Raw genomic sequence first — 25,923 nt, 5'->3', positions numbered from 1 at the left:
TTTAACTATGCATAAATTTGGCGTGGCTGTACATGTTCGGTGAAGCACGAAGAGTTCAACTTCGACGCAAATAGGAGCCTCAAAAATGAATCGTTTGCTGTTCACTCTGGCCGTTGTCGTTCTGATGGCTGCACATGGTAAGTACTGTTTAACTTTGGAATTTGAAAGGTAGATTTATCGCACAGGAAATGTTGTGTCTTATTAAAAGCATCGCTGAATGATGCGACATTGAAACATATTAAACGGCCGCCAACTAACCGTCAAGTATTTTCGTTGGCTTCGGCCGCCAGCCCGACAGCCTTTCTTCCCGTCAACCGTACAGTAATCCTTGAAAATGCATGTAACAGCTTTCGTTTATGTTTTGGTATGAAAATATATAATCTTAAGTTGAACTAGGAGAAGAAATCCGCGTTGAAAATCATTCAGGTCTCAGTTGGTTTTCATTGTTTCCAAATGATTTCTGTGCTATGGATGGACTCTGATTTAGGCTCGACTTGATTTGTTCAGAATCATAACTCAGTCCTACTTCTCTTTTCTGTTTGTTCTTCGAAATTTTGGGGATGTATGAATGTGGTTTGGATTACCGCTTAACTTGATCTTCTTAAGGACACTAAAGAAAATTTTATGCGAAATTATTTTATGCAAAATTGTATGCATATTAGCTGGTGGCGCATAGCAGTCGTGTAGGTCTGAATATGTATCTTTTTGCAACTTGTGAATATACTGTCGTTTTGAACTGTATTTTCCTTCATCAATTGAGATTTCAAAAGTCCAAATATCTTTTATAACATAGCGCGCGTGCTTGCCCTATATAAGTCCTACTGAGCCATGCGTAAACAAGATGAAGTGAGAATATTTTTGCAAGTTCTCCGCAGTCTGTCTTCTCCAATTGCACCGTGCACAGAAACATAAACATTATTTTGAACAATGAAAACCCTTGCTAACTTCGGGTCTCTGACTTTTAAAACAATTTTTAGTGACACGAGTTCATTTGGCTTTGATTTTCTCCTTTTTCCCCGTAAATTTTGAGCTTTCCATTCACAGTTATCGGTTAACTGGATCAGATGTTCTCGCTCAAACCAAAGTCTAAAATGTGGCGTGTTATTGACCAGCCAACAGGGACGTTTGTTTCCTTTTTTTTTGATGCGTTGTGAGAATTTTGCACTCTATCCGGTACAATAACTCGCGCAGATCCTTGTTGTCGCTCTGAAAGAATTTGCTCATGCTATTAGCTGTGCGTATATCGAGTTATGGATGCACTTCGGAAGTTTGGACAGCACTCAAAAAGCTAGAGTTGCCCTCGGCTGCGCCTCGCATTTTTCGTGCTCTCCAAACTTTCCGCGTGCATCCATAACTCGATATACGCAGGGCAAACATGAACAAATTCTTAACTACCGGTAGTATGGAGACAGTTTCAAGACCATCAACTAATACGTTTAGTGATCACAGTTTAAGTATAATTCATGTTCATAAATACAATAATCCTGTCAACAATCAAAATCCTGTGTCTAAAAAGATTCAGGACACCGATATAAATAGATTAAATAACTCTACTATAAATCGTAACAAATACTATTATAGTAACAATTTTGAGCATAATAACGGAAAAACCGTTACACTTAAGAGACTTATCTCATGCAAAAGTACAGTAACGTTGGATGTGTCACATTTCGGTTTTAAAAATGGAGGTGAATTGATTATTCCAGAAACAGGTTTTTCTTAGGTTTTTTTCAAAGACAGCTGCAAGGTGTCTGCAATTACTTTAAATCTGAAGCTAACAAATAAAAATATCACAAACCGTTCTAGAATTGTTAACTTTGAAGATACACGGGGTCGTTGGAGTGATATATCTATGTCTCAAGTTGTCGGCTTACCAAAGGGAGCACCCGTAACGCTGGATATGAGCACCGATTTATTCATCATTTTTGATTTTGAAACTCTAAAATTATATTTTTTAACTGATTGATTAAAATAATTGAATTCCTCCCCCACCCACCTCCCAGGGTTTAAATTCATTCAATTCACTTGCTTTGACGTCGCATTCTCAAGCGCAAAATAAATGTTAAAAAATTTTATGAGAGCTGCATCAAAGAGTAGACACAAACGGTGGAATCTATAAAAGTGGACACCCATGGAACACTCGCTACCTTTCGTTTTTCTATAAAAGAGTGAATGGCGCATTTGTAGTGGGTCTTTAAATCCCAGAGGGAACAGTGAAAGTAACGTGCTATCTGTACACATTTTTTATCATTTTCTTTTTTTTTAATTTGTCAGCTTTTGCTTTAAAATGTTATGCCTGCGTGGATACCGAAGAGGATTGTAAGAAGAGCAAGTTGGAAGAAAACAAAGTCAACTTTTTATACCCGTGTACAGCTGACGAGGGCGATAGATGCTTCAGATTGTGGTATAAAAGGGAAAATTACGATGCCATGGTTGCGATTGGATGTGCTAAGCAATCATTCTGTGACGCCGAAAAGTCCCTTTGTGATATAAGGAGAGATGGCGCGGACTTCCAATGCGAGTTAAGCTGCTGTTCTGAAGACGGATGTAACGCAAGCTCGTATTTCACTGCCAACGTCATCCTGTTAGCCGTTTCCTCTGTCCTGGGCCTGGCACTGCTGAAGTAAGCCGTGGAAGGCTTTACAAGTCTACTTTTCATTTCGCTTATTGCTTGTTAAAACTTGGCGTGGTCACCTAGTTTAGATGCACTCAGTTTTCAGAGCAGTAGAGGCAACGGATTCTCCCGTGCACGTTTAGCACTGCTGGCAATTGTTACTACTTTTTAATCACTTTGCAAGTTTTCACTTTTTGTCTTTCCATTTAAATGTTCGAAATCTATTTTCTGTGGCTTAATTTTGTGTGGTTGTATAAAAGAGTGTTCACGATCGTTTCATTGTGTAGCCCATGGTACTATTATCTTTGCTCTTTTCTTTTTCTTTCTTTCATGCATCTTCTAGGGCGCTCGTAATGGCCTAAAGATGGGGACACGAGCTGTTTGTCCATACACGTCTCGTCAGACGAATACATTACTTACTCAGCAATTAGCATTTTATCTGATGACCGCCGCTGTTTCTCCTTCTTCCTTTCTTTTCTCTTCTCGCCACGCCGTGCAATGAAACAAGACTTCTTCTCTGGCCTTTACTGCAACATCAGCCCGCTCAATCTGAGATTTAATAATAACATATTTTTCAAGAAACACAGTGGACAAATAACAACTGCAGCGTTCATAGGACAAAATGCTTATCAACTAAGTTAGATCGGGCCGATCAGGAAAGTAATTGGTTCTCGGTCACAATGTATAGAACTACGTACGCTCTGCCCGTTTTTTATGACCTCAAGATTAACATTCCCCTGTCTGGCCCTCCCACCCAATCGCTAATTACATATCTCTATATGATAACTGGTACTTGGTGATTTCAAAAAAGTAATCTGATTGGTTGGCTATCTCGCGCTAATGAACATTATTCACACCTTAGGGCGAAAATAATGCGCTATTTTGCAAATGGCTATACAAAAACTTTTCTCCTAACTGCCAAAAACCAGTTACAAATAGTAACGCTCTTGATGAAAGGGAACCAGTGACTGGTTTTGCTGTTATTCCTTACATACAGGGTGTTACGGAACCCATCAAGAGAATTTTGAATAGCCACAAGGTTAAAGTTGCTCAAAAACCTTTTCAGACTTTGGGGCATATTTTCGCCAAACCTAAGGATCCTGTCACGAAAGAACAACGAACTGACGCCATTTATTCTATTCCTTGCAATGACTGTGACAACGAATACATCGGACAGACCAAACGTCATTTTGGTACACGGTCAAAGAGCACCAAAAAGCGGTTTTTCTTTGCAAAAAGGAAAATTCAGCTTTATCGGAGCATACATGCCTAACCAACCATACAATTGGGTGGGATGATTCTAAAATTATCACCACTAATCGGCGTTACCATCAGCGCCTTTGTTTGGAGGCTTGGCATATAAACTCCGCCCACGCTCCTTTAAATCGTGACGATGGCGGTTTGCTTCCTGACGCCTATTTACACCTAGTCAGAAAAAAAGGCCGCTAATTAGTGATCATATAAAAGGACCTCTTGTTGCAGCGTTTAGATCACCCCTGATGAAGGCACTAGACAGGAGTGTCGAAACGTTGGGTCTATTAATCGTAACTTCTTCGGTTGCATTCATTAAATCTGCAAACCAGAGTAGCGTCAAACTATGTCTGATAGATATACGTCTTACATATTTCCTTACGTCCAAAGATCTTCCAAAATAAGAAACACAAATATTAACAAACATATGTCGTAAATATCTCCAATCCAGATTTTAATGAATCAACTTATAGGGCCGTCATTGCGCTGCAAACGCACGTATTTCAAAATTTCACTTCGAAATCAAATAAGTTGATGGTGATGCAATGCTTATCGACTGTAGCCATAAGAAGCAATCCAAAGACTTGACCAAAAACAATTTTCATTTTTCAAGGCGATGTCTTAGAAAACTAAAAATTATTTTTTAAGTCACGTTTGTGGTGCTTATACATTTTCGTGTCGCAAGACGGCTCAATTGAAAACTCCGCAAATACCATTGATTATCCCCTAAAAATTATTTGGTGTAATTCCTCATGACTGACAATGTCAGTTTTGCCTAGAATTTCATCAAAACATCGTCAATTTCGAGCAAACAGGAGATTTCAAATGGCTGCGCATAAGCAAACGTTGGCGAGATTAATATGGCGGTTAGACATCTTGATTGAAGGCCGGTACCAAGTTGTTTCACAGGAGTAAAAAACTACACTCGTCAAGAAGTATGGCGGGTGGATTGTGTCAAACATAATAGTACCAAATTGAATGGCTCACTCTTGGATGGCTCACCAAATTGAATGGCTCATTTTCAAATTGAATGGTCACTATCGAAGGGCACACGCGCATCGAATGCTAGGCCGAACGCGAGGAGCCCGGTGTATACTCTACGCCAGCCTCTCGCGGGTGAGACTTTTTTTCAACATGGCAGTGTTACCGTGTTTTGAGCAGGGCGGAGAAGGATAGTTATAATAAATAAAGTTGCAAAATTAAGTCGGTTATTTACTGATACTTGTCCTAACCCGTGGTAAACTTCTCATAACATTGCTAAGGACACCAAAGAAGTGGGAAAGTTTCCCACACACGCGCATGGTAAACAAGTGCGACAGTTAGGATTACTTGCAGACTCAGAGCTAACTGAAAAATACAAGGGCTCGTTCATTACCTCAAACACGATCGCATGAATTCACAGTCGCCCGCACCATCCCCAATCACAAGGCAAGGTAGAACGTTATCACAGGACACTAAGATCCTAGATGGAATATGACCTTCAAAAAATGGGTCAAGAGGGTGTAATGGTGGGCAAAACAACTCCCTCCTTATAAAAAAAATACCTAACCTTACCTCCACAGCACATTGCTTGCTATCTGACCGCTTACTATGTTGAAAAGAACCTTTTGGCGAGTTAGTCGTTTTTAGGTTTACTACATAAATAGGAAGGGCTTTGCTTATAATTTCCCCATGACTGTTATTTCGCAAAATGATCATCTCACAGCTGAAGCTTAAGCCACCTGTGGGTACTATGGCAAATTGACACGCTAATGACTCGCTGGCGCGTTGTTAAGGATCACAAATTAACAAGACGTGAACCAGGAGTCCATGAATTACAACCATGCGTACAGTTTGTGGATTACTTCTGTGAAAAACCTTCAGTTTTTGAAGATGAGCACTCATCATTCCAAATCTGATCAAGATAAACAGGTGTATGACGTTTAGTGCTCCTATTCAGGGACGTAATGACACCAAGTAACGTAATGACACCAATAACATTTAATTTAATGATTTGTGGGTAGGAACACAGGGGTGGTATATACCCCCCCTCCCCCACCCCCGACCATTTATGTTTGTCTGTTACCTTTTATACGCCCGTAGTGACCATAATAAATTTAGCGTGCATAAATTTGGCGTGGCTGCACCTGTTCGGTGAAGCACGAGGAGTTCAACTTCAACAAAAGTTAGGAGCCTCAAAAATGAATCGTTTGCTGTTCACTCTGACCGTTGTCGTTCTGATGGCTGCTCATGGTAAATACTGTACAACTTTGGAATTTGAAAGGTAGATTTATCGCACAGGAAATGTTGTGTCTTATTAAAAGCATCGCTGAATGATGCGACACTGAAACATATTAAACTGCCGCAAAATAACCGTCAAGTATTTTCGTTGGCTTCGGCCGCCAGCATGACAGGCTTTCTTCCCGTCAACCGTACAGTAATCCTTGAAAATGCATGTAACAGCTTTTGTTTATGTTTTGGTATGAAAATATATAATCTTAAGTTGAACCAGGAGAAGAAATCCGCGTTGAAAATCATTCAGGTCTCAGTTAGTTTTCATTGTTTCCAAATGATTTCTGTGCTATGGATGGATTCTGATTTAGGCTCGACTTGATTTGTTCAGAATCATAACTCAGTCCTAACCCTCTTTTCTGTTTGTTCTTTGAAATTTTGGGGATGTATGAATGTGGTTTGGATTACCGCTTAACTTGATCTTCTTTAATACACTATAGGAAATTTTGTGCAAAATTATCTTATGCAACTAGTGAATATACTGTCGTTTTTGAACAGTATTTTCCTTCATCAATTGACATTTCAACAGTCCAAATATCCACTACCAGTAGTATGGAGACAGTTTCAAGACCGCAAACTGATACGTTTAGTGATCACAGCCTAAGTATAATTCATCTTCATAAATACAATAATCCTGTCAACAATTAAAATCCTTTGTCTAAAAAGATACATGACACCGATATAAATACTTTAAATAAATCTATTATAAAGCGTAGCAAATACTATTATAGATAGAAATAAGAGAGATGGTAAGTTTTCTCTAAATACAATTATGGTAACAATTGGGAGCACAATAATTAACGAAAAAACTGTTAAACTTATCTCATGCAAACAGTACAGTAACGTCGGATGCGTCACATTTCGGTTTTAAAAGTGGAGGTGAATTGATTATTCCAGAAACAGGTTTATATCGGATTTTTTTCAAAGAAAGCTCCAAGGCGTCTGAAATTACTTTAAATTTGAAGCTAACAAATAAAAATGTTGCAAACCGTTCTAGAATTGTTAATTTTGAAGATACACGGGGTCGTTGGAGTGATATATCTATGTCTCAAGTTGTCGGCTTAAAAAAAGGGAACATCTATAACACTAGATTTGAGTATCGGTTTTCTAGACGGAGAAATTTATTCATCATTTTTTACTATGAAACTATAAAATAATAATCTTCAACTGATTGATTAAAATGATTGAATTCCTCCCTCACTCACCTCCTAGGGTTTAAATTCATTCAATTCACATCAGTGGACATTTTGCTTTGACGTCGCATTCTCAAGCGTAAGATAAATGTTCAAAAATTTTATGAAAGCTGCATCAAAGAGTACACACAAACAGTGGAATCTAGAAAAGTGGACACCCATGCAACGCTCGCTACTTTCTGCTTGCTTTTAAAGAGTGAATAGTGCATTTGTTGTAGTTCTTTAAACCCCAGAGAGAACAGTGTAAGTAACGTGTTATCTGTACAATTTTTTTTTAATCATTTTCTTTTTTAATTCGTCAGCTTTTGCTTTAAAATGTTATGTCTGCAAGGGTACTGAAGACGATTGTAAGAAGAGCAAGTTGGAAAAAAACAAAGCCAACTTTTTAAAAACGTGTTTTGTCGGCGATAAATGCGTCAGATCTTGGTCTCAAAGCAAAGATGACGATGCCTTGGTTTCGAGTGGATGCACTTACCAAACGCTCTGTGACGCCGAAAAGTCCGCTTGTGATAAATTGAAGGATACTCTGAAGGACTACCATTGTGCGATTGGCTGCTGTTCTGAAGACGGATGTAACGCAAGCTCCCGTTTAGCTGCCAACATCATCCTGTTGGCCATTTCCTCTGTCCTGGGCCTAGCACTGCTGAAGTAAGCCGTGGAAGGCTTTAAAAGTCTACTTTTCATTTCGCTTATTGCTCGTTTAAACTTATTTTATACTCAGTTGGCGTGGTCACCTAAAGTTTTAGATGCACTCAGTTTTCAGAACAGTTGGAGCAGCGGAATCTCCCGTGCACGTTTAGCACTGCTGGCAATTGTTACTACTTTTTAATCGTTTTGCGGATTTTCATTTTTTGTTTTTCCATTAATATTTTCGAAATCTATTTTCTGTGGCCTAATTTTGTGTGACTGAATAAAAGGGCGTTCACGATCTTTTCATTCTGAAGCCCATGGTACTATTATCCTTGTTCTTTTCTATTTCTTTCTCACATGCATCTTCTAGGGCGCTCGTAAGGCCTGGACACGAGCTATTTGTCCATACACGTCTCGTCAGACGAATACATTACTTACTCAGCAATTAGCATTTTATCTGATGACCGCCGCTGTTTCTCCTTCTTCTTTTCTTTTCTCTTCTCGCCGTGCCGTGCGATGAAACAAGACTTCTTCTCAAGCCCTTTCTGCACCATCGGGCTCAATTTGAGATTTAATAATAACATATTTTTCAAAAAACAAAGTGGACAAATAGCAACTGCGGCGTTCATAGGACAAAATGGCTATCAACTAGGTTAGATCGGGCCGATCAGGAAAGTAGTTGGTTCTCGGTCATAATGTATAGACCTGCGTACGCTCTGTCCGTTTTTATGACCTCAAGCTTAATATTCCCCTGTCTGGCCCTCCCACCCAATCGCTAATTACATATCTCTATATGATAATTGATACTTGGTTATTTCAAAAAGTAATCTGATTGGTTGGCTATTTCGCGCTAATGAACCTTATTCACTCCTTGGGGCGAAAACAATGCGCTATTTTGAAACTAGTAAAAACAATAGCTGGGATTAACTCTTATTTCGCTACTGAGGCTGTTCAGTAACGTGCAAAACGGCAACCAACGTTAGGCTAGGAGATTTCCTACATAAGGCCCATTTGTTCAGTCTCAACTGTGGGTATATCGTCCGCATAAGCGAAATCAAGCAAGTGTGCGCAGTAGCAAAACCTCCACAAGGCTATGCTTTATCGGCATCGCTAAATTATCCTTGTTTCTCAATTGCAGATTTTAATAATTTTATTTGGAAAAAAACATTTATCGGCAAATGGTACTACTGTACATAGATATACGTCCTACATATTTCCTTACGTCCAAAGATCTTCCAAAATATAGGAAAAAGTAGAATGGAAACTTTTCAGACTTGTCCCTTTTCGAATGTGAACTAATTTTAACTTTCCAGCCATGAGGCTTAGAAAAAGAGGTTCTCTGTTGGGACATACGGTAAATGGCATTTCAAACTGAGAATCATGCAATAGATGGGTGAAAAAATCCCAAAGTTCAAGGTGACAATAATTAGGTAAATTATTGGAATAACGGCGCTGTGAAAATTCATCGTTATCCTTTCGCTCCACAGGACAAAAAAAAATTTTAGCTTGAGGAGACTCGAAAAAAGAACAAAGGTGCAGAATCATTGGAATATTTTTGAAACACGTGCCCCAGACTTTTTTCATGGGCCAAAAATTAAGGCACTTTTCCCTGTGAAGAGCTATTGAGATCAGCCACCATAGATTTACGAGTCTTGAACATGACTTGCCTTCTTACTGACGATGACCATTATCATCTTGCTGGCCATAGCTAGTAGGTTGCGACAATTTGATCAGTACTAATCAATTAATTCTCTTTTCTTTTGATTTTGCGCTTACTTTTGCGCTCTGGAATTTTAGTTGATTTAATAATCAGTTTATAATGGTTTCATTGCCTCTTTAACAAGGGACAGAACTTCAAAAAACCCTATCAATTCGTAAGCAGAACTTGCTAGTTTCCGTCTGACGTATCCAGTCAAGTAATGCAAAATTCATTTGCCGAATATTTATGCCCCCAATGGCTGTATTCAATAGTATTCTGATCATTCCTACAAATGTCCCCTTGCAGATGGGTTTTTGTGCATAAAAATGCTACCATTTGGATCACAGCGTTGCAGCTTTGCCTTTTCGTACTTTAAAACTTGATGAAACTTTAAATCACTCCCTTACTTGGCCGTTTTATGACCACAATCAGATATAATAGGATAACTTAGTTTACCAACGGAGTTGATAACGTAAATTGGCCACCAAACATTGTCAAAAACACGACCAATGATCTTAGAGCTGAACAAGAGTTGCCGGCCACTGCAAAAAATCTCACCATCACCTCTCCTAGAACTGGCACCTACCGTCAAAACCTTACCATCAAACATTAAGGAAAGCCAACACGCACTTGAATTTTTTCGCGACTTACATTTCCTTGGCCGGAAATGGTGGCCAGGACATACTTCTTTTCACTATGAATATTACATCTTTTTATACTGTCCTTCCCAAGACGAAGGTCTGCTGGCCCTCATATATTTCTCGATCAACGCACAGTTGGGGAACCTAGCTCTAAAACACTACTTCGTCTAGGCGAACTATTACTAACACTCAACTGTTTTTTATTCGGTGGCAACTACTACAAACAAACTAATGGCGTAGCCATGGGGCCCAAAATGAGACCCAGCTACGCCAATCTCTACATTGGTGTTATCGAACATCAATTTTTAAGTCAATAAAACGGCCCCAAACTTGAACTTTATGGTTGCACATTGACAACTGCATCGGCGCTACCTCCTCTGACAGAGAGGAGCTCACTTAATTTATAACCCCCGTCAGTTCCTTTCACCCGGCTCTGAAATATACCTGGCAAATTTCCGACACTTAGTTGGCTTTTCTAGGCATAAACATTTCAGTTGACGGCAATGATCTCTGCACTAGTGTTTACTACAAACCTACAGACTCATACACATAGTTACTTCTTGTATTCATCTTCGCATCCATCACACGTCAAGAATTCCATACCTTTTTCACAATTTCTTAGACTTTGTTGTTTATGTGGTGACGACTCTGATTTTCCGACATATCAGAGGCAATGTGCTAGTTTTTGATAAAGGTGGCTATTCTGTTTCTGTCGTTCAAGTGGACCACCACCGAGCCCAGTAAATTGATCGATAGTCAGTATTAACGGTCGGGGAGAGGTTTGGCGGGGGACTGGCACTAACAAAAATTATCAGTGCCAAACCCCTAAGAACGCCAAGGACCGCTCGCTGGCTAAAAGGCTTGAATGTACTGAAAAACGATTCGTGGCACACAATTAATGTATGCTTTCTCAATAATTTCAATCACTTCATCAAATTTGTTCCCAAAACGTAATCTCAAAATGAGCCCCATAAAAGTGTTCTTAAATTATGCCACTTGAGTGTGCATTACGAAGTAAATTATAATTTAAAAAACAACGGTGCTTTCTTTCCTCCATGAACTGACCTTTTGTTTCTTGATGACAGGCTGTCAGCTCTTCGTTCTCTTCGATGAATTATCAAACGATTGCACTCTGGTAGAAAGTTTATTTTAATTTTTTTCCTTGTGTATTCCTAGGCTTGAAGAAAAGCAACGGAATTTGAGAAGTCAAAGACCGAAACTATCAACAAAGCCAACGGTTGTTAATTACATGGAGTAATATATTACTTGGGCGTTGAATGATTAACTTGGCTAGACATAACACTGCACAGAGAAATGGCAGCTCCAAATTCCAAACACAACATTACGTTTTGTTCTTTCTCCTGGTAACCGTTTAAAACTCTCCAAAAAAAAATAATCGCGAAACCACCGTATGCATGGTAATGAGGAAAAAAATTATTTCGTGAAAATGTATGTTGTGTTACCCTCTTGTCCGGCCACAGGATGGTCATAAAACGAAAAGACATCTACTCAAGTTTCACAAGGGGCTTATTCAGGCTTAGTTCTCGCGCGCACACGAACGACTCATTGGCCAAGGACTCTGTTGCCATTTTGCCTCTTCTAGATGGTCAGAGACTAGTGTCATTGGCAGTCAACTGAGCGAGGACGAAACATGCTTCGTATAACTTTCCTTCGCGTCCTGCTGCTCGGTTTGTTTGGGATTTCAGCGACAACAGCACGTAAGTATGTTTTTCAGTGTTGTTCTGGTAACGTGACTAGTAATCTTATGGCATTACTGAAGTCGCTACGGATTCTTTCTATTAAACCGTACTTTACACGATCGAAGAGTTTTATAAAGTTTATGTTTTAAATTAATATTTTGCTCAGGGTTATGACAAAGAAAAACGCTCAAATCTAACATCAAGCTTTTTATTAATACGGGAATTGCACATTTGGGCTCGTCAAACATAATGACCTTTTGTTAACTCCGTATTAAATGGTCTTTCGTTGAGTAGAGCGCCATCACCGCTATGCAAGTCGTTTAAATTTTGATCCACGCTGTTCCTAACTTATGAAATTAATAAGGTTCCTTCTATGTCCTTTTATGCCTATTTCCACAAACCAACATTAACAATGGTTTGACAAAGAAGTATTTGATTGATATCGCCTAGAAGTAATTGTTTGTAAAACCTAGACAGTCCGCTTTGTATGAAACCCTGGAGCGAACAGATAAAGTCGATAAAATGAAGGGAGTTTATTTCGTTCATCGCTGCAGTAACACAAAGAACCAAAGGGTTCTAATTTCGTATGAGGTGACAGGATATATTCGCAAGAGTCTCCCACAGAAAATGTAATTTCAAAAGTGAGATAGATGGAATACTTGCTTGTGAATATTGAATTACTTCAGAAGAGAGCTTCTGTTCATATGTTTTTTGTACCTCTAGCTTATTCAGGTTGTAGATTTAGCTTTCGGAGGAAAACAACGAAGAGATAGAAGTGCTTTAAGTAAAACGAAATCCACTGCGCTGCTAACCCAAAGAATACACTATTACACCACGTCACGCAACACCCTTGTGGATTGTGACGTGTGAACAAAACAGCAGTTGTCACTATTACAAAAGAAGAGTGGGAAATATTAGCTTTTTTTCGATGGCGAATCTTTTATTTAATAGAGAGTTAAGGCTCGCGGAAGACACCCTCAGTATTAAAAAAATTGCTCATTTTATTGTTTCCAAACTCGAGAATCCTTAACCCTTTAACCCCTAAGAGTGGCAAGGGTCTAATTTCTCCTTACAATATCACCCCTGAATCAAATTTTTAAGTCGTGAGAATAAAGGAAATGATCAGCAACTAACGAAGATCTTGGTGGTTTTATAAATTCTCCTTTTAAGAACCTAGGTAATGTATAGAGAACAGTATGGAGAATATGCATACTGATGTTAGGATGTAAAGAGTTAATAGGGTGAACAACGGAAATTTGTCAAAAATATCCCTATAAACCATTTGACCCCTTGGAGTGACTAGCATTTAATTTCTCCCTACAATAACACTCCTGAATCAAACATTAAGGTCGCGAGAATAAAGGAAATCATCACCAACTAAAAAGCTCTTGATCATTGAACAAATTCTCCCCGTCAGCGCCTCAGTAGATGTATAGAGAACAGTAAAGAGAATATGCATACTGATGTTAGTTTGCAAAGGGTTATGTTTTGTTTTTCCATTTGTTTTTCATTCAAACAGAGCGATTGGATGACCCATGTATTCTTGACCTGGCATTCATCATAGACGCATCTGGTAGCATCGAGCCTTATTGGGAAGATGTTCGGAAGTTTGCCGCCGGAGTCGCGAAACTGGTGAACATATCGTCCGATGGATCCCATGTTGGAGTGGTTAAGTTCGGCGAGACATCCAAAATAGAATTTGGGTTCAATGAAGGGCAAAACGAAAACACTGTTGTTCGAAATTTGCTTAATCTAGATCCCCCTATTCCGGGTTCAAGAACCATGCTGCACTCAGCGCTCGAAAAAGCAAACGACGACCTTTTCAACCCACAGACAAATAGCTTCCGAGAAGATCCCAATGTACGGAAGGTAAGGCGGTTTATTTCACCATTAATGGAAATTTAAACGTCCGAAGAAAACTCGAAACTTTCGAACACAAAGCTTGTTTATTCAAGAACTTTGTAACGTATCTTGTTTTGAGCTTTACCAAAAAAGTTCTACGTTTTTAAAACACTGTCTCTTACTGGCTAACGAGGTTGTTTGTAACTCATGTGAGATAACTTGGTTCTGACAGCCTAATAGCACGCCACCAAGCATATTGCTTAGTCATTGCAAATTCTGGGCATGTGCAATCTGTTGTGTTATGAGTACCTCAAGGCACGAAGCAGATAAGAACTAGAAAGGAGGGAAAAACCATTTTTTCCTCACAGCCAGACATGGACACCTGATATTTAACCATACTTTTCTTTTTTTTTACGTAAAGAGTGGAAAAGTCACAGGCAATAAAATTAATCTTACTGTAATGACTTAATTTCTGCATGCCTCTCTGGATCAATATTAGTATCTGGGCAACTGCCCACCTACTCCTCCTCTAATCCTTCACCGCTAGCTAGGTCGTTTTAATCAATTTGTCCTCACGGCCAGACATGGACACCTGATGTTTAACCCTTTCACTCCCAAGATCTAATTAGTAATTCTCCTTACTATCTGCCATACAATTCCTATGATGTTAGTTCAGAGAATTTGGTATTGGATCAACTAATAATCCCATAATTGATATTCTTCTCTATTCTCATCACCTGCCTGCTTGATATTGTATTGATATTGTTAGGAGAAATTCTGTCTTGGTCACTTGTGGGAGTGAAGGGGTTAACCAATTTTTTTTTTTTTTACGTAACGGGTGGAAGAGTGACAGGCAATGAAATTAATCTTACTGCAATGACTTAATTTCTGCATCGTATTCTTTCCCTCTAGGTTGTTTTAATTATAACTGATGGTGCGCAAACCCCTCCAGAAAAACCTGCAATACCAGCTGACAAACTGAAAAAAAGGGGTTTTGAGATTTACGCCATCGGTGCCGGAGATGCCAAATCACATTACGCGGAATTGGAAAGTTTAAAAAACAAAGATTTGTTCTTTGTCAAAAGGCCGAGTGAACTTCCCACGAAAGTTGTCGATGTGGCACAAGCACTCTGTCCGAGTAAGTTATAAGATAATTGGGCCACTGTAGAGAGAGATACTAAAGCTGATATTTCGAGCGTTAGCTCTTCGTCAGAGCGAATGCTGACGACAAAGAGCTAAAGCTTTAAACGTCAGCTTTAGAAATGCTTTAGAGTTAACAGTGGCTAATTTACATTAACAACTCAGTTAGTGAGATCAAATTATTTTGTTATACCCTCCACAGACACAGCACTACAGTTTCTTTGGAAATTTACCCCCGTTATTCAAATCATGACCTATTCCTCAGTTTGCTGATTTGTTTTAATCGTTAATTTGGGTATTTTTAAGTATCGCTTGTAGAAGTTTTAACTTTTTACTCTTCAAAAACCTCATATGTGAAACTAAAATGGTTAATCTATGACTGGTAAAATTTCGTGAGCCTTTCCCTTCCCAGATCTAAGTGGACACTCGCACGGGTGAATGCCGTAAACTTCAGTAAACGTTTAAGCAGAGATTTTGGCATCACAAAGCCTAGATTTTTATATCATCCAGTTGATAGTTTTTTAATGCAAACGTTCATTAATTTTACAACGAGCTTGTATTGTTAGGAGAGCTTGCTTACTGATCACTTCTGTAAAAGAATCACTGAAGTTTTTTCTTAACTTTCATTCCTGTATTTTAGGGTCGATTGAAACCACGGTAAGTACAAACATTTATTTGTCCTTATTTAAGTTTTTAATTATTCGCCAACCGTAATTTTTTAGTGAATTATCCTTGTTAACCTTTTGGTACACTTTAACTTCCAAGGTTATTGGTCCCCCAGGAGAGAGAGGAGCAGTCGGCCTTCGGGTTAGTAATGTTTGATGGATAATTATTGGGATTGAAAGATGTTTTCTCTAGAACAACTTCATCAAACACTCCAGAGCAGTAGTCCTGTTAGACGGCCCATGCACGTTCAAGCCAAATCAGAAACTGCTCCCCCACCCTCCACCCCCTCCACCTCCTACCCCCCACGCAAACAAACAAAAACACACGCACATCTCCATCTCTTGTCTGCCTCTCTGCTACCACACAGGGAGGTTAACTGGATACCTGCCAACCAAAAACTCCTTGTCGCTTCACACGACAAGACACCTTTGGGTTGGTTGGGCCAACTGGGTCAGATCATTAGTAAAGTCTTTTGCCTGGAAGCAAACGTGACTAATAATGAAATAATTTCGTAATAAGAGAAGAGATATGCTGAATGCAAACCGTCCACCAGACATCACTAGTAACCGCTTTTCAGTAGAACTACTGAATTATTATGACTTGGATTTTACGTTCGGATGTCCCTTAGGGTGACGTCGGGGCACCAGGCCGTCGCGGAATAACAGGGCCAGCCGGACCAAAGGTATTGTATTTCTTTCTCTCTTACGTCTATTAAGACTGTTTTCACTTTGGTTTCTACCCATATGGGACGGGACTTGGGGTCGAGCGAGATAAGGACACAATGAATTGGCAGGAGAGGGAGAGTTCCCATCGTACGGGACGGGATTAAGGGTCGAGGCGACACAAGGGTACAATGAATTGGCAGGAGAGGGAGAGTTCCCGTTATACGGGACGGGATAAGGGGTCGAGGCGACATAAGGACACAATGAATTGACAGGAGAGGGAGACACGGTATGTTCGTTTTTGCTGGATTAGTGTTTACATCCTTAAGCATTAATATCCATATGCCTATTCTCCATACTGTTCGCTACACCTTACCTGTGGCACTAGAAAGGAGAATTTCCGGTGACCTCTATCAATTTGCTCTTCATTTCGCGCCCGTTCAGCTATTGAAGCAATATCTTGACCACTCTTCAACCCCTCTCCCCCTAAACCAAACAGGTACACAAAAAAAAAACTTACGTGGTTATGCTTTGAACATCACATTATCGATTTTGTGTCATCTTGTAGCCTTTTTTGTGTGCTTTTTCTTTATAATTGCCTCTTTGTAAGACATTGAGACATGGCAATACGTGATGGGCACCGTGGAAAGCCTTGAAACGTGACATGACGTTAGACCTCTCTTTGTCAAAACTAACTGGTTTGTGGAATGTCCTTAGGGTTTCTCAGGGGTCAAAGGTGCAATGGGTGACCTTGGAGATCCGGGGAATCCAGGCCCTCCAGGCCCCCCAGGATCGACGGCCGGGCTACCGGTGAGTCAGTATACAATGTAGCTGCTAAAAGCCAATGTGCTGTTTCAGAAAAGCTATTATCTGGTGAACAATTACATTATACCATTCACGCAGCCACTTTTATGTTCTTTCAATACTCAGCTTACAAATGTTCAACCTCGCCTTTTGTTAAGATACCTTTTTTCATTAGTTTCATCATTCTAGAGGTTTATCAGCTTCTATTCGACACTCGTATACTTATTTCATGTGTCAACCAACGTAATTCAGTATATAAAAAAAAAATCGATAGAAATTTTTAATCTGTAGGCAGGTATTTGATTCACCCTGCAGAGTGTTTGTTACTATGTTGCAATAATTTGTCAGGTTTGGTTTGCGCGAGAGCGAGTTTAGCCTCGTGGCCGCGGATGACTTGCACTTGAAGTTCATCTATTCGTAATCGAGGCTTTGCCAACTTAATTTCAATGAAGCGTCCATACAACCGCCACCTAGGTAGGGTTAACACTACTTCTTATTCGTGCGGGTTTCTTTGTTTTATTTTCAGAGTGTACCTGGCGAAAAAGGTCCATTAGTTCTAGTTAATGTGGTACCTGACATTCCCGGCGGGAGGGTAAGTGGTTCGTTGTCATGGTCGCATATTGTCACATTTTACCCAACCTAATGTATTGTTCATATACCCCCCCCCCCCCTCCTCCTCACCTTCATCTTTTTTATCTCAGTGCAGTGAACATTTTACTTGAAAATCCATTTACATTCGATTAATTCTCTTCATTCAGATCGGGCAGCCAGGAGGCTCTGGAGATACAGGGCCAAAGGGATATGAGGTAAGGAAACGACAAGATGATTGTGAAAATAAAATCCTCGGTTTATCATTGGAATGTTTTTAAAAATGGCATAGTTTATTTCTCCGAGTTCCATAGCGGCGCAGAAAAATTCGGGCAATGAATTAAACCGAAATTGGTTGGCATTAATTTGCCACTGAGATCATGATGAAGCGATTGAATTTGAGGTCGCAAGTCTTTACTGTACTTAACCTAGAATTTCACTTTGTGTTGTGAGGAACACGATTTGATGGGTACAAGCGAAAAATATCATCGTCAAACACCTGTGCTGTTATCAGTTCGCTTTTTGGTTTGTTGGTTTTTTTCGTTATTTTTTTTTTTTTGGTTTTGATGTTGTTGTTTCGTTGTTGGTGGTCGTCGTTTAGTTTGTCTCTTTGTTTGTTTGTTTGTTTGGTGATCTGTCCAAGCTGAGCTCCTACCAATGGAATGCAGTTATTTTAAACAGAAAAGTAAGCAATAAGCTAAGAAAGTGAGTTTTGAAGGGTGGTGTGGTAATTTCCTTTCCAATATTTTTCAGGGGGCGTTCGGTTTTGCCGGAATAACAGGAAGTCCCGGAGATGATGGACGTCAGGTATGTTAAAGACGCAGCCTATATTACTTTAAACTTTTCACTCCTAAGATCGCAATATGAATTCTCCTTACTGTCTTTAATATATATCCTCATATGATATTTCTGAGAATTGGGGTTAAATCAAACAATACCTCTGAACTATTTTGCTTCTTAATTCTCATCGCTTGCTTACGCTATCCATTTACAACAACAATTCAGTAGGCATATTGTTCTTTATGCGTTTCCTAAGATGCTCACAAGGAGAATTTGCATCAAAAATAAAGAGCTTCGTGACATCTCGATCATTTTCTATATTCTTGTAACCTTAATGTTTGTTTCAGGAGTGATGCTTTTAGAAGAAATATGATGCATATTTCTCGTAGAAGTTAACAAGATATAGAAGAAAAAAGGGGAAGGAGTTCTCATGTGTGGGTTCAAACCATTACCTATAAAATCTCTACTTGCTTTTGTTTTTTTCAGGGATTTCAAGGCCCCTTAGGTCCTTTTGGAGAGCCTGGCCCGGATGGTCCAGATGTGAGTGATATGGATTAGTACTCAGTCTTCTTTTTTTGCGCGGATAGACTTGGACTAATTAATAATCAGATTATGAGCTCTAGATTTCTATAACGAGATGGTAGACAAGGGCGAAGCATAAAAGGAACCTGTTAGCTCTGCTAATATGCAAACTTTTTTATTCTTTTCCAAGGGACCTGCGGGCCCAAAGGGAAGACCCGGACCTGAAGGATATAGAGGACGAAGGGTGAGTACAATTTTGAATTGTTTCTATGTGTGCTGTTGTTTAAAAGCAACAAAAAAATTCACCTTCTTCCTATTGTGCTTCTGAAACATTCCATGGAAGTGACTACAACGATAATTGCTCATGGGCAAGTCATCGAATACAATCCCCGTTTTGCATTTTCGTTGTTGTTATTTTTTTTACTATCCAGTACAAGGGGCTCCCCCCAATCTAATAAGCCCCTTGAAGGCTTATTATTGTCATGAGATTGTTTACGGTTAGCATAAGAAAATATTTCGCAGGGAACAATGGGTGATCCTGGACCATTAGGCAATCCTGGTCCTGTTGGGTCTAAGGGCCGAGAAGGACGAACTGGAATCGCTGGACAGCAGGGACAGGATGGTGAACTGGTAGGTGAAATTTGTCAACAAATTACGTGGTTGACACAGTGTTAGAGAGATAATTAATTTTTATCTCAGCAGTGGAGTAAAGGACAAAAACTGATTCATTTGTCTTAATTGTGAGACAAAGAAAAAACTCCTGAATGTCCGATCCAGATAGGATTCGAACCTTACACCTTTGGATTACCCGGTTCGAGAATTGAATGAGTGAACTAAGCTTTATATTTGACAGATGTTGAAATTTATTATTTGTGATATTACTGTAGGGTGATACCGGTGACGTTGGCAAACCAGGACCTGACGGATCAGTGGTAAGTTCAAATGAATGCTCACATGATCATGTCTGATCACGCCCAAATACCTCCGAGAACGCTCAGAAAACTTTCAAAACACGATCTATAGATGTCTGACACAACTCTTTCTCGGTGGTCTCCGATCGATCATTAAAAAAAAACCCTTAAATTTGTTTGTCATAAGTACTTTTGGCAGTCGAGACTTAAATAGCAGAAATATTTTAGTCATGCGTAAGAAATGGAGATGAAATAAGGTCGATCATTACCATCTGAAAGCATGTGAATCGCGGCTATTATGTGAGCGCTAGCTAATTTAGTAGTCACCAGTTTAAGAGAAGTGAATCTGCTGGGGCGCAACGACGAACGTGTGCCTCCTCTAAGTTTTATGGTCACATAATATATACAAAAACGTGTCAAAATTTATATATTTTTACGTGAGATACCTCGTAGTTTCCTCTTAATTCTTAGTAAACTAATCCCTTCTAGCAATCTTACAATCTATTGCAAACTTTATGTTAAGAAAAATAGTTACTAAATACTCAGTGGTTTTGCATGTTTTTATTTCTGAAATTGTTCCCTGGAAAACGTGCAAAATAGTATTCGCGAATTCCCCTGCAAATACAAATTTATCGTTGGGTGTGGGGGGCAGCATCTCCTCGAGTATACGGCGTTCGAATAATGTTCTTTAACATGCGTATTCCACGAAAATGCACACTATGCCTGACGCCTGAAGAGGTAAACATTACTAAGTTTAAGTTTTTTATATCTTTGTTGATCTAGGGTATGAATGGATTAAGCGGAGTGAGCGGACGGCCCGGTTACTCAGGCCCTTCAGTAAGAACGCTATTACTACTTCTTTTTATGTCAGTTTTTTTGTGTCAAAATTAATACCGGATTGCTTCAGTTTTGGTTTACCTCGGTCTGCGATTGGTCCAAAAAAATGGCGCCAGCTCTTCAACCAAATAGCTGCAGAAGTGGAACCAATCACAAACCGGTTAATCGCGTATTCCCGTGCCTCAGGCAGTTTGCTTGACTTTGCTTTAAGTTCTCATTGGCTGCTTATGATATTTTTCTTCGTTGTGATTGGCTGTTGAGATTACTTTGGTTCGGGATTTCCTACACTCAATTGAAAAGTTCTCTCTCATTGTAAGCATTTTTATTCATCAATTACTTGGTGAATTTTGGTCAGTAACGTGCGGTTGACTTTCCCGCCGAAATCAAATTAAATCAGCTCTGGTGCGAAAAGATAATATGACACCATTAGCTAATATGATTGGCTATCAGCTGGCCAATGTAGACACTAAGAGGAAAATGCTTTCGTCATGCGTGTAACAATACGTCATCCGACAAGGTATGAGATCATAGTCTCGAACACTTTCGAATTCGTTAAACTTTCATCCGATTATTTATTTTATTATTTATTTATATTTATTTTTTATTAACTACCTATTATTTTATTTCTTCAGGGTTTCGAGGGAAAAGAGGGACCAGCTGGTGCACCGGGAACTCAGGTATGTTAATGTTTGTTATCATAGTAATAAAGTTCACACTAAGTATACTTGCCGAGTGCAAATATTAAGTTTCTCCCATTTGTCCCTTGGATTTAGTAAATAAAGAGACCAGTATGCCCGCCGGTGGTTGAAAACCTACGATATTAATAACAAAAACTGATACAGGGTATCAAATTAAAGTATATTGGGAATAAGGCATAAGGCTACGCAGTCCAAACAAATACCAAGGGGGGGGTAAGGATTTCACAAGGGTTTTACTAGGGACGGGCAATAAGGTGGCAATGATCGTAGGTGCAAGCTGGGGGCTTAGTAAAGCGGAGAAAATCAAAAGAAGCTCATTTATACTTTTTCTAAAACGTGAAGCGTTCTTTGAGGATGATTGGAGTATTAAAATATTTTTTTTTACGAGTAAGGAACTTTAAATCTATGTGCCCTTGTTTTAAAACTTACCAGGGCTTTAAAGGAGGTCCCGGCAGCCCAGGAGCGCCGGGTGATCCAGGAATCAAAGGAAGCCCAGGACAGGGAGGTGACACAGGCCTCATGGGCGATACCGGACCCACAGGTGAAAGCGGATCTGATGGATTGCCGGGAACTGACGGAGTGACGGGTTCCCGCGGGTCGGTTGGTAAACAAGGGGAATTTGGAGGCCCGGTAAGCATGTCATCGCAAAAATGATCCAGTTTTGTGTATACTGACATGAGTCAGATTCAGTTTAGTGTAAAACTCCTACATTTGTAGAAACCTTTAAGTTTTTGACATTAATCTGTCATTATTGCAATTTTTCTGTTTGTTTGTGTATTACTTTTGTGGCTTTATTGAGGTTTCGTGTTGGGGTACTTTCAGGGCGATCCTGGACCAGCGGGACCTACGGGAGGAGAGGGACGTTCAGGAGAAACCGTTAGTACAAGTTTATAACGTGGAACGAATACTGTTCACCTTTTAAACCTTAACACCCAACATCAGTGTAGATATTCTCGATACTGTGCTCTATACAGGACCCAAGGTGTTGACAGGGAGAATTGGTTTAAAATTTAATGATTTCCTTTATTCTCGTAACCTTAATGTTTGATTCAGGGGTGATATTGTGCGAAGAAATTAGATGCTAGTCACTCTCAGCGGGTCAAAGGGTTGCATGCCAACCAGAGGAATTGTTTCTCACAATGAATTGATAGAACCGTGTCTCTATATGCAGCCGTTTCAAGTGTCAACATTTGTACGTCTACGGAGTCTTTCGATTGCATTTGATTCATATGCACAGTTTAATCTTATTTCCTGTTGATTTCTAGGGCATACCGGGGGATCTTGGACCAACAGGCGGCAAAGGAGCAAAGGTACTGTTACGTAGTTTTGTAGAATTTGAACTGAAAACAAATTAAAAGCAACCCCTTCATGCAAACATTTTTTCAAACGGATCGTGATAGTAGTTGCTATGTTTTTATCAATCAGACTATCTGTTTTTTGAGTAATGTGCCAGCCATTTACTTCTTTTTTTATGCATACTTGATCTTAAAATAGTGTTCATGCATTTTGGACATGTTTCCTTTTCAGGGTGAGCTTGGAAGACCAGGAAGCACGGGATCCACTGGTGATAAAGGACCAGCGGTAGGAATAAGTTAATTGCCTATTTTGGAAGAGGCACTTTAGGCCAAGATATGTAGGACAAGGCAACGGTTATTTAAAGGTGTTCAATCTTGTGACACCTAAATACTTCCTTTCTGATCTCGTTCCTTTGGTCCCCTTGTCTTCTTACCGTTTTAGAAATTTGGGATTCGGGATTCGGGATTACGGGACATAACTGTAATAAAACAATAGAGACATGCTGAAAAATTAGTTTTAAACATACAGCGTTTAACTCAAAGAATATGCATGTTCTTCTCATACGAAGTTGTCCTTTTAGGGTCTTGCGGGACCAAATGGTGCCCGAGGATTTCAAGGTTCGCCCGGTAAACAGGTAGGATGGCCTCACTGCTTATGACTTCCATGCAGGTTTTTGATACGTCGCTTAATATTATCGACGGCATTCCTTATGTGGACTACTCTTTCCGAGACTATCAGGATACTCGACTAACTTCTGCTTCCGGTTTCAAATCGTTTACTTTACGATTCACGAAGTAAAGTTTATCTTGGTAGTGGCGTAATTTAGCTATAGGAAGACTGAGCTTAATATCCTTCAAATATTTTGCCTACAGTAAACAACTTTACGGCGTGCGAAGTCATACGATAAATCGCGTGTGTGCTGGATGATAGATTGTTATTCAAAGTACACTAGTAAATAAAGCGTTCAAAGTCTCATCTTGGATGTGTTTTTTATTTTTCAATTTTTTATTTCCAACAGGGTGGCCGTGGCGGAGCGGGCAGTCCCGGAAGAAATGGCGAAACCGGACAAAGAGTGGGTTAAATTGTTTTTACGCTTCAGACTCCCCCTCAAATAGAATTGTGATGTTTTTATCGCAATAAGGAACTTTTAGCAAAATGATTGGATTAAAGACAGACAGAAGCAGTTAATGCTGACGACGGCAAATATCACACTCTAACAAAGTTGTCTGCCTTTGCGTTTTCTGACAGGGAGTGCGAGGTAGTGAAGGAGATCCGGGTGTTATGGGTGCAATGGGAATAACGGTAGGAATAACTTTATACTCTTTTCATTAACTATGCCATAAAAGTTGGCATATTTATTGTTCCTTTTCGTACATTCTTTTTAAAACAAGCGTCAGCCATGACATTGTTTTCAATATCGACGCCCATGAGGCTCTTCTACTTATAAGTTGATGATAACTTTAAGTTTGAGCCCTTAGAATATATTCAACTGTCGAGAGTAGTGAGAAAATACCCGTTTCACTCCCAGATTAAATACTCATTTGCATCATTACATATTGTAGGGAATGACTGGAGGACGTGGGGGACGAGGATCCAGAGGTGTTAAGGGAGATGGGGTAAGTGTTTAACCACTTAATTCATCGCTTCTTATGGCACAGTCGTCCAAGGTTATCACGTGATGTTTTCACTTGTAGCACAAGTGTATCCTTGTGTTTTCAGTTTTTCTTCATTTCATTTCTATACATATTTCTGTTCCTTTAGGGTGCTCTAGGCTTACGCGGTCCACCAGGAATAACCGGATCAAGGGTAAGACTCAAATAACAATTGATCAGAAAATATACAGACGTAGTCGCATATTACCAAGAAACACTCTAAAAATAATTGTACCTTGAAGAAACAATGATGTTGGAGACAGCTGCAGCTTCATTCGAATTTTCGCTTCACGGTACACGAGATGACGCTCAGTGAACACATGACTTGAAAATGAACTGCAGTTAAAAACACTTCCTTTATAGGGGACTTTATTTTGACACAAAGTCAGCTAATGAACATCATCACGTGTGATTTTTTATTTGATAGGGTTCTGAGGGCAGACCAGGATCTAGTGGAGTTGCAGGCGCACCAGGAAGTTCGGTATGTCTTTATTATGTAAAGCACAAAGTGCCCAAGGAGGGCGGTATCTTATTACATATTTACAGTGCATTGGGCAAATATAATGTCACTAAATACCCTTTAATAATGGTTGGCTCTTTTTAAAAAATATTTTTAATAATTTATTGATTGATTTGGGTTTTGTTATAGGGCGCTAAAGGCGATGATGGTTTTCCAGGAGAGGACGGTGCACCGGTAAAGCCAAAAAAATGACCAAATTGTTGGAAAGTTATCCGAACTAAGTCTTCTTGATGACATATTTATTGATTTATTTTACAGGGTTTTCCTGGTAAATCTGGAGGCGTTGGACTTGTTGGTATGAAAGGAGTTGAGGTAGGGTAGCGAGCTTCGTAGCACAATCTTCTCGATGAAAAAAAGACGACAATTCTTAAAACCTTAAATCTTGTTCTATGTGAAAGTCATTTCTTTCAGTAAGTTCTTTAATCACAGTCATCCAGTTTTGACTGAATTTGTGAAAACTACATCATTCAAGTAAGACTTATAATCGACGAAATGTGAGTCGGTTGTCCTTTGTACTAAGCGAGCGTTGTGTTGCCTGCCTTAGTAATGTCCGAGTTAAATGTTCATTTTCCATATTCTTATTTTTGCTTTAAATCAAAGGGAATTGTTGGAAATGATGGAAGTCAAGGGGAACGAGGATCAACTGGACCAAAGGTATGGTCGGTAAAGAAGGTTAAGCTAAGCTATTGAATAATCGCTGAGAGTTTTCTTAAAGTAAGGCACAGAGCTAAGATCGTCCTCGCCATTGTTATTGTCATTATCAGCGTCATCATCATTATAATCTTCGACTGTTGTCAATATTGTTCTAAAGATGCCATTTATCTCGCCTTGTTTGTCATGGAGCACGCTCTATTAAGCTCGCTAAAGTTATATTAGGATGCAGGTGAGGAGTCTGCATCGTCTATTTGCCTTCAGGTAAGGATCAGTGTCAGGCATAACCTGGTTTATTACGTGAACAAGTTGAGAAGTTGTCTCGTAGACAAGCGTTCTGGATGATATAATGTGA

General features: G+C 39.5%; 3 protein-coding genes across 3 annotated transcripts in view; all 3 read left to right on the top strand.

Moving 5' to 3' along the window:
* On the top strand, positions 1 to 2,839 carry LOC131799177 (uncharacterized). Its single transcript, XM_066173751.1, has 2 exons — positions 1 to 137; positions 2,275 to 2,839. Exons 1-2 carry the CDS (start codon positions 86 to 88, stop codon positions 2,625 to 2,627), a joined length of 405 nt encoding a protein of 134 aa, XP_066029848.1. The 5' UTR covers positions 1 to 85; the 3' UTR covers positions 2,628 to 2,839.
* A 3,179-nt stretch (positions 2,840 to 6,018) lies between these two features.
* LOC131799181 (uncharacterized) lies at positions 6,019 to 8,288 on the top strand. The gene is made up of 2 exons (XM_059116879.2): positions 6,019 to 6,097; positions 7,632 to 8,288. Exons 1-2 carry the CDS (start codon positions 6,046 to 6,048, stop codon positions 7,979 to 7,981), a joined length of 402 nt encoding a protein of 133 aa, XP_058972862.2. The 5' UTR covers positions 6,019 to 6,045; the 3' UTR covers positions 7,982 to 8,288.
* Positions 8,289 to 11,697: 3,409 nt separating this feature from the next.
* Positions 11,698 to 25,923, top strand: part of LOC131799174 (collagen alpha-2(I) chain) — a 33,550-nt gene continuing 19,324 nt past the window's right edge. Inside the window, exons 1-29 of the mRNA XM_059116870.2 lie at positions 11,698 to 12,017; positions 13,519 to 13,868; positions 14,754 to 14,979; positions 15,622 to 15,638; positions 15,747 to 15,788; positions 16,276 to 16,329; positions 17,027 to 17,119; positions 17,640 to 17,705; positions 17,872 to 17,919; positions 18,455 to 18,508; positions 18,968 to 19,021; positions 19,194 to 19,247; positions 19,526 to 19,633; positions 19,891 to 19,935; positions 20,698 to 20,751; positions 21,384 to 21,428; positions 21,882 to 22,079; positions 22,272 to 22,325; positions 22,715 to 22,759; positions 22,977 to 23,030; positions 23,326 to 23,379; positions 23,764 to 23,817; positions 23,994 to 24,047; positions 24,308 to 24,361; positions 24,507 to 24,551; positions 24,825 to 24,878; positions 25,047 to 25,091; positions 25,176 to 25,229; positions 25,518 to 25,571. Of these exons, the coding sequence (XP_058972853.2) occupies positions 11,951 to 12,017; positions 13,519 to 13,868; positions 14,754 to 14,979; positions 15,622 to 15,638; positions 15,747 to 15,788; positions 16,276 to 16,329; positions 17,027 to 17,119; positions 17,640 to 17,705; positions 17,872 to 17,919; positions 18,455 to 18,508; positions 18,968 to 19,021; positions 19,194 to 19,247; positions 19,526 to 19,633; positions 19,891 to 19,935; positions 20,698 to 20,751; positions 21,384 to 21,428; positions 21,882 to 22,079; positions 22,272 to 22,325; positions 22,715 to 22,759; positions 22,977 to 23,030; positions 23,326 to 23,379; positions 23,764 to 23,817; positions 23,994 to 24,047; positions 24,308 to 24,361; positions 24,507 to 24,551; positions 24,825 to 24,878; positions 25,047 to 25,091; positions 25,176 to 25,229; positions 25,518 to 25,571 (2,196 nt within the window). The 5' untranslated portion in view covers positions 11,698 to 11,950. The remainder of the gene's footprint in view (positions 12,018 to 13,518; positions 13,869 to 14,753; positions 14,980 to 15,621; positions 15,639 to 15,746; positions 15,789 to 16,275; positions 16,330 to 17,026; positions 17,120 to 17,639; positions 17,706 to 17,871; positions 17,920 to 18,454; positions 18,509 to 18,967; positions 19,022 to 19,193; positions 19,248 to 19,525; positions 19,634 to 19,890; positions 19,936 to 20,697; positions 20,752 to 21,383; positions 21,429 to 21,881; positions 22,080 to 22,271; positions 22,326 to 22,714; positions 22,760 to 22,976; positions 23,031 to 23,325; positions 23,380 to 23,763; positions 23,818 to 23,993; positions 24,048 to 24,307; positions 24,362 to 24,506; positions 24,552 to 24,824; positions 24,879 to 25,046; positions 25,092 to 25,175; positions 25,230 to 25,517; positions 25,572 to 25,923) is intronic.

The sequence above is a fragment of the Pocillopora verrucosa genome, chromosome 10, assembly GCF_036669915.1.
Source record: "Pocillopora verrucosa isolate sample1 chromosome 10, ASM3666991v2, whole genome shotgun sequence".
NCBI classification, from domain to species: domain Eukaryota; kingdom Metazoa; phylum Cnidaria; class Anthozoa; order Scleractinia; family Pocilloporidae; genus Pocillopora; species Pocillopora verrucosa.
The sequence above is the reverse complement of the archived record's forward strand: the minus strand, read 5'-3'. Positions and strand labels throughout refer to the sequence as shown.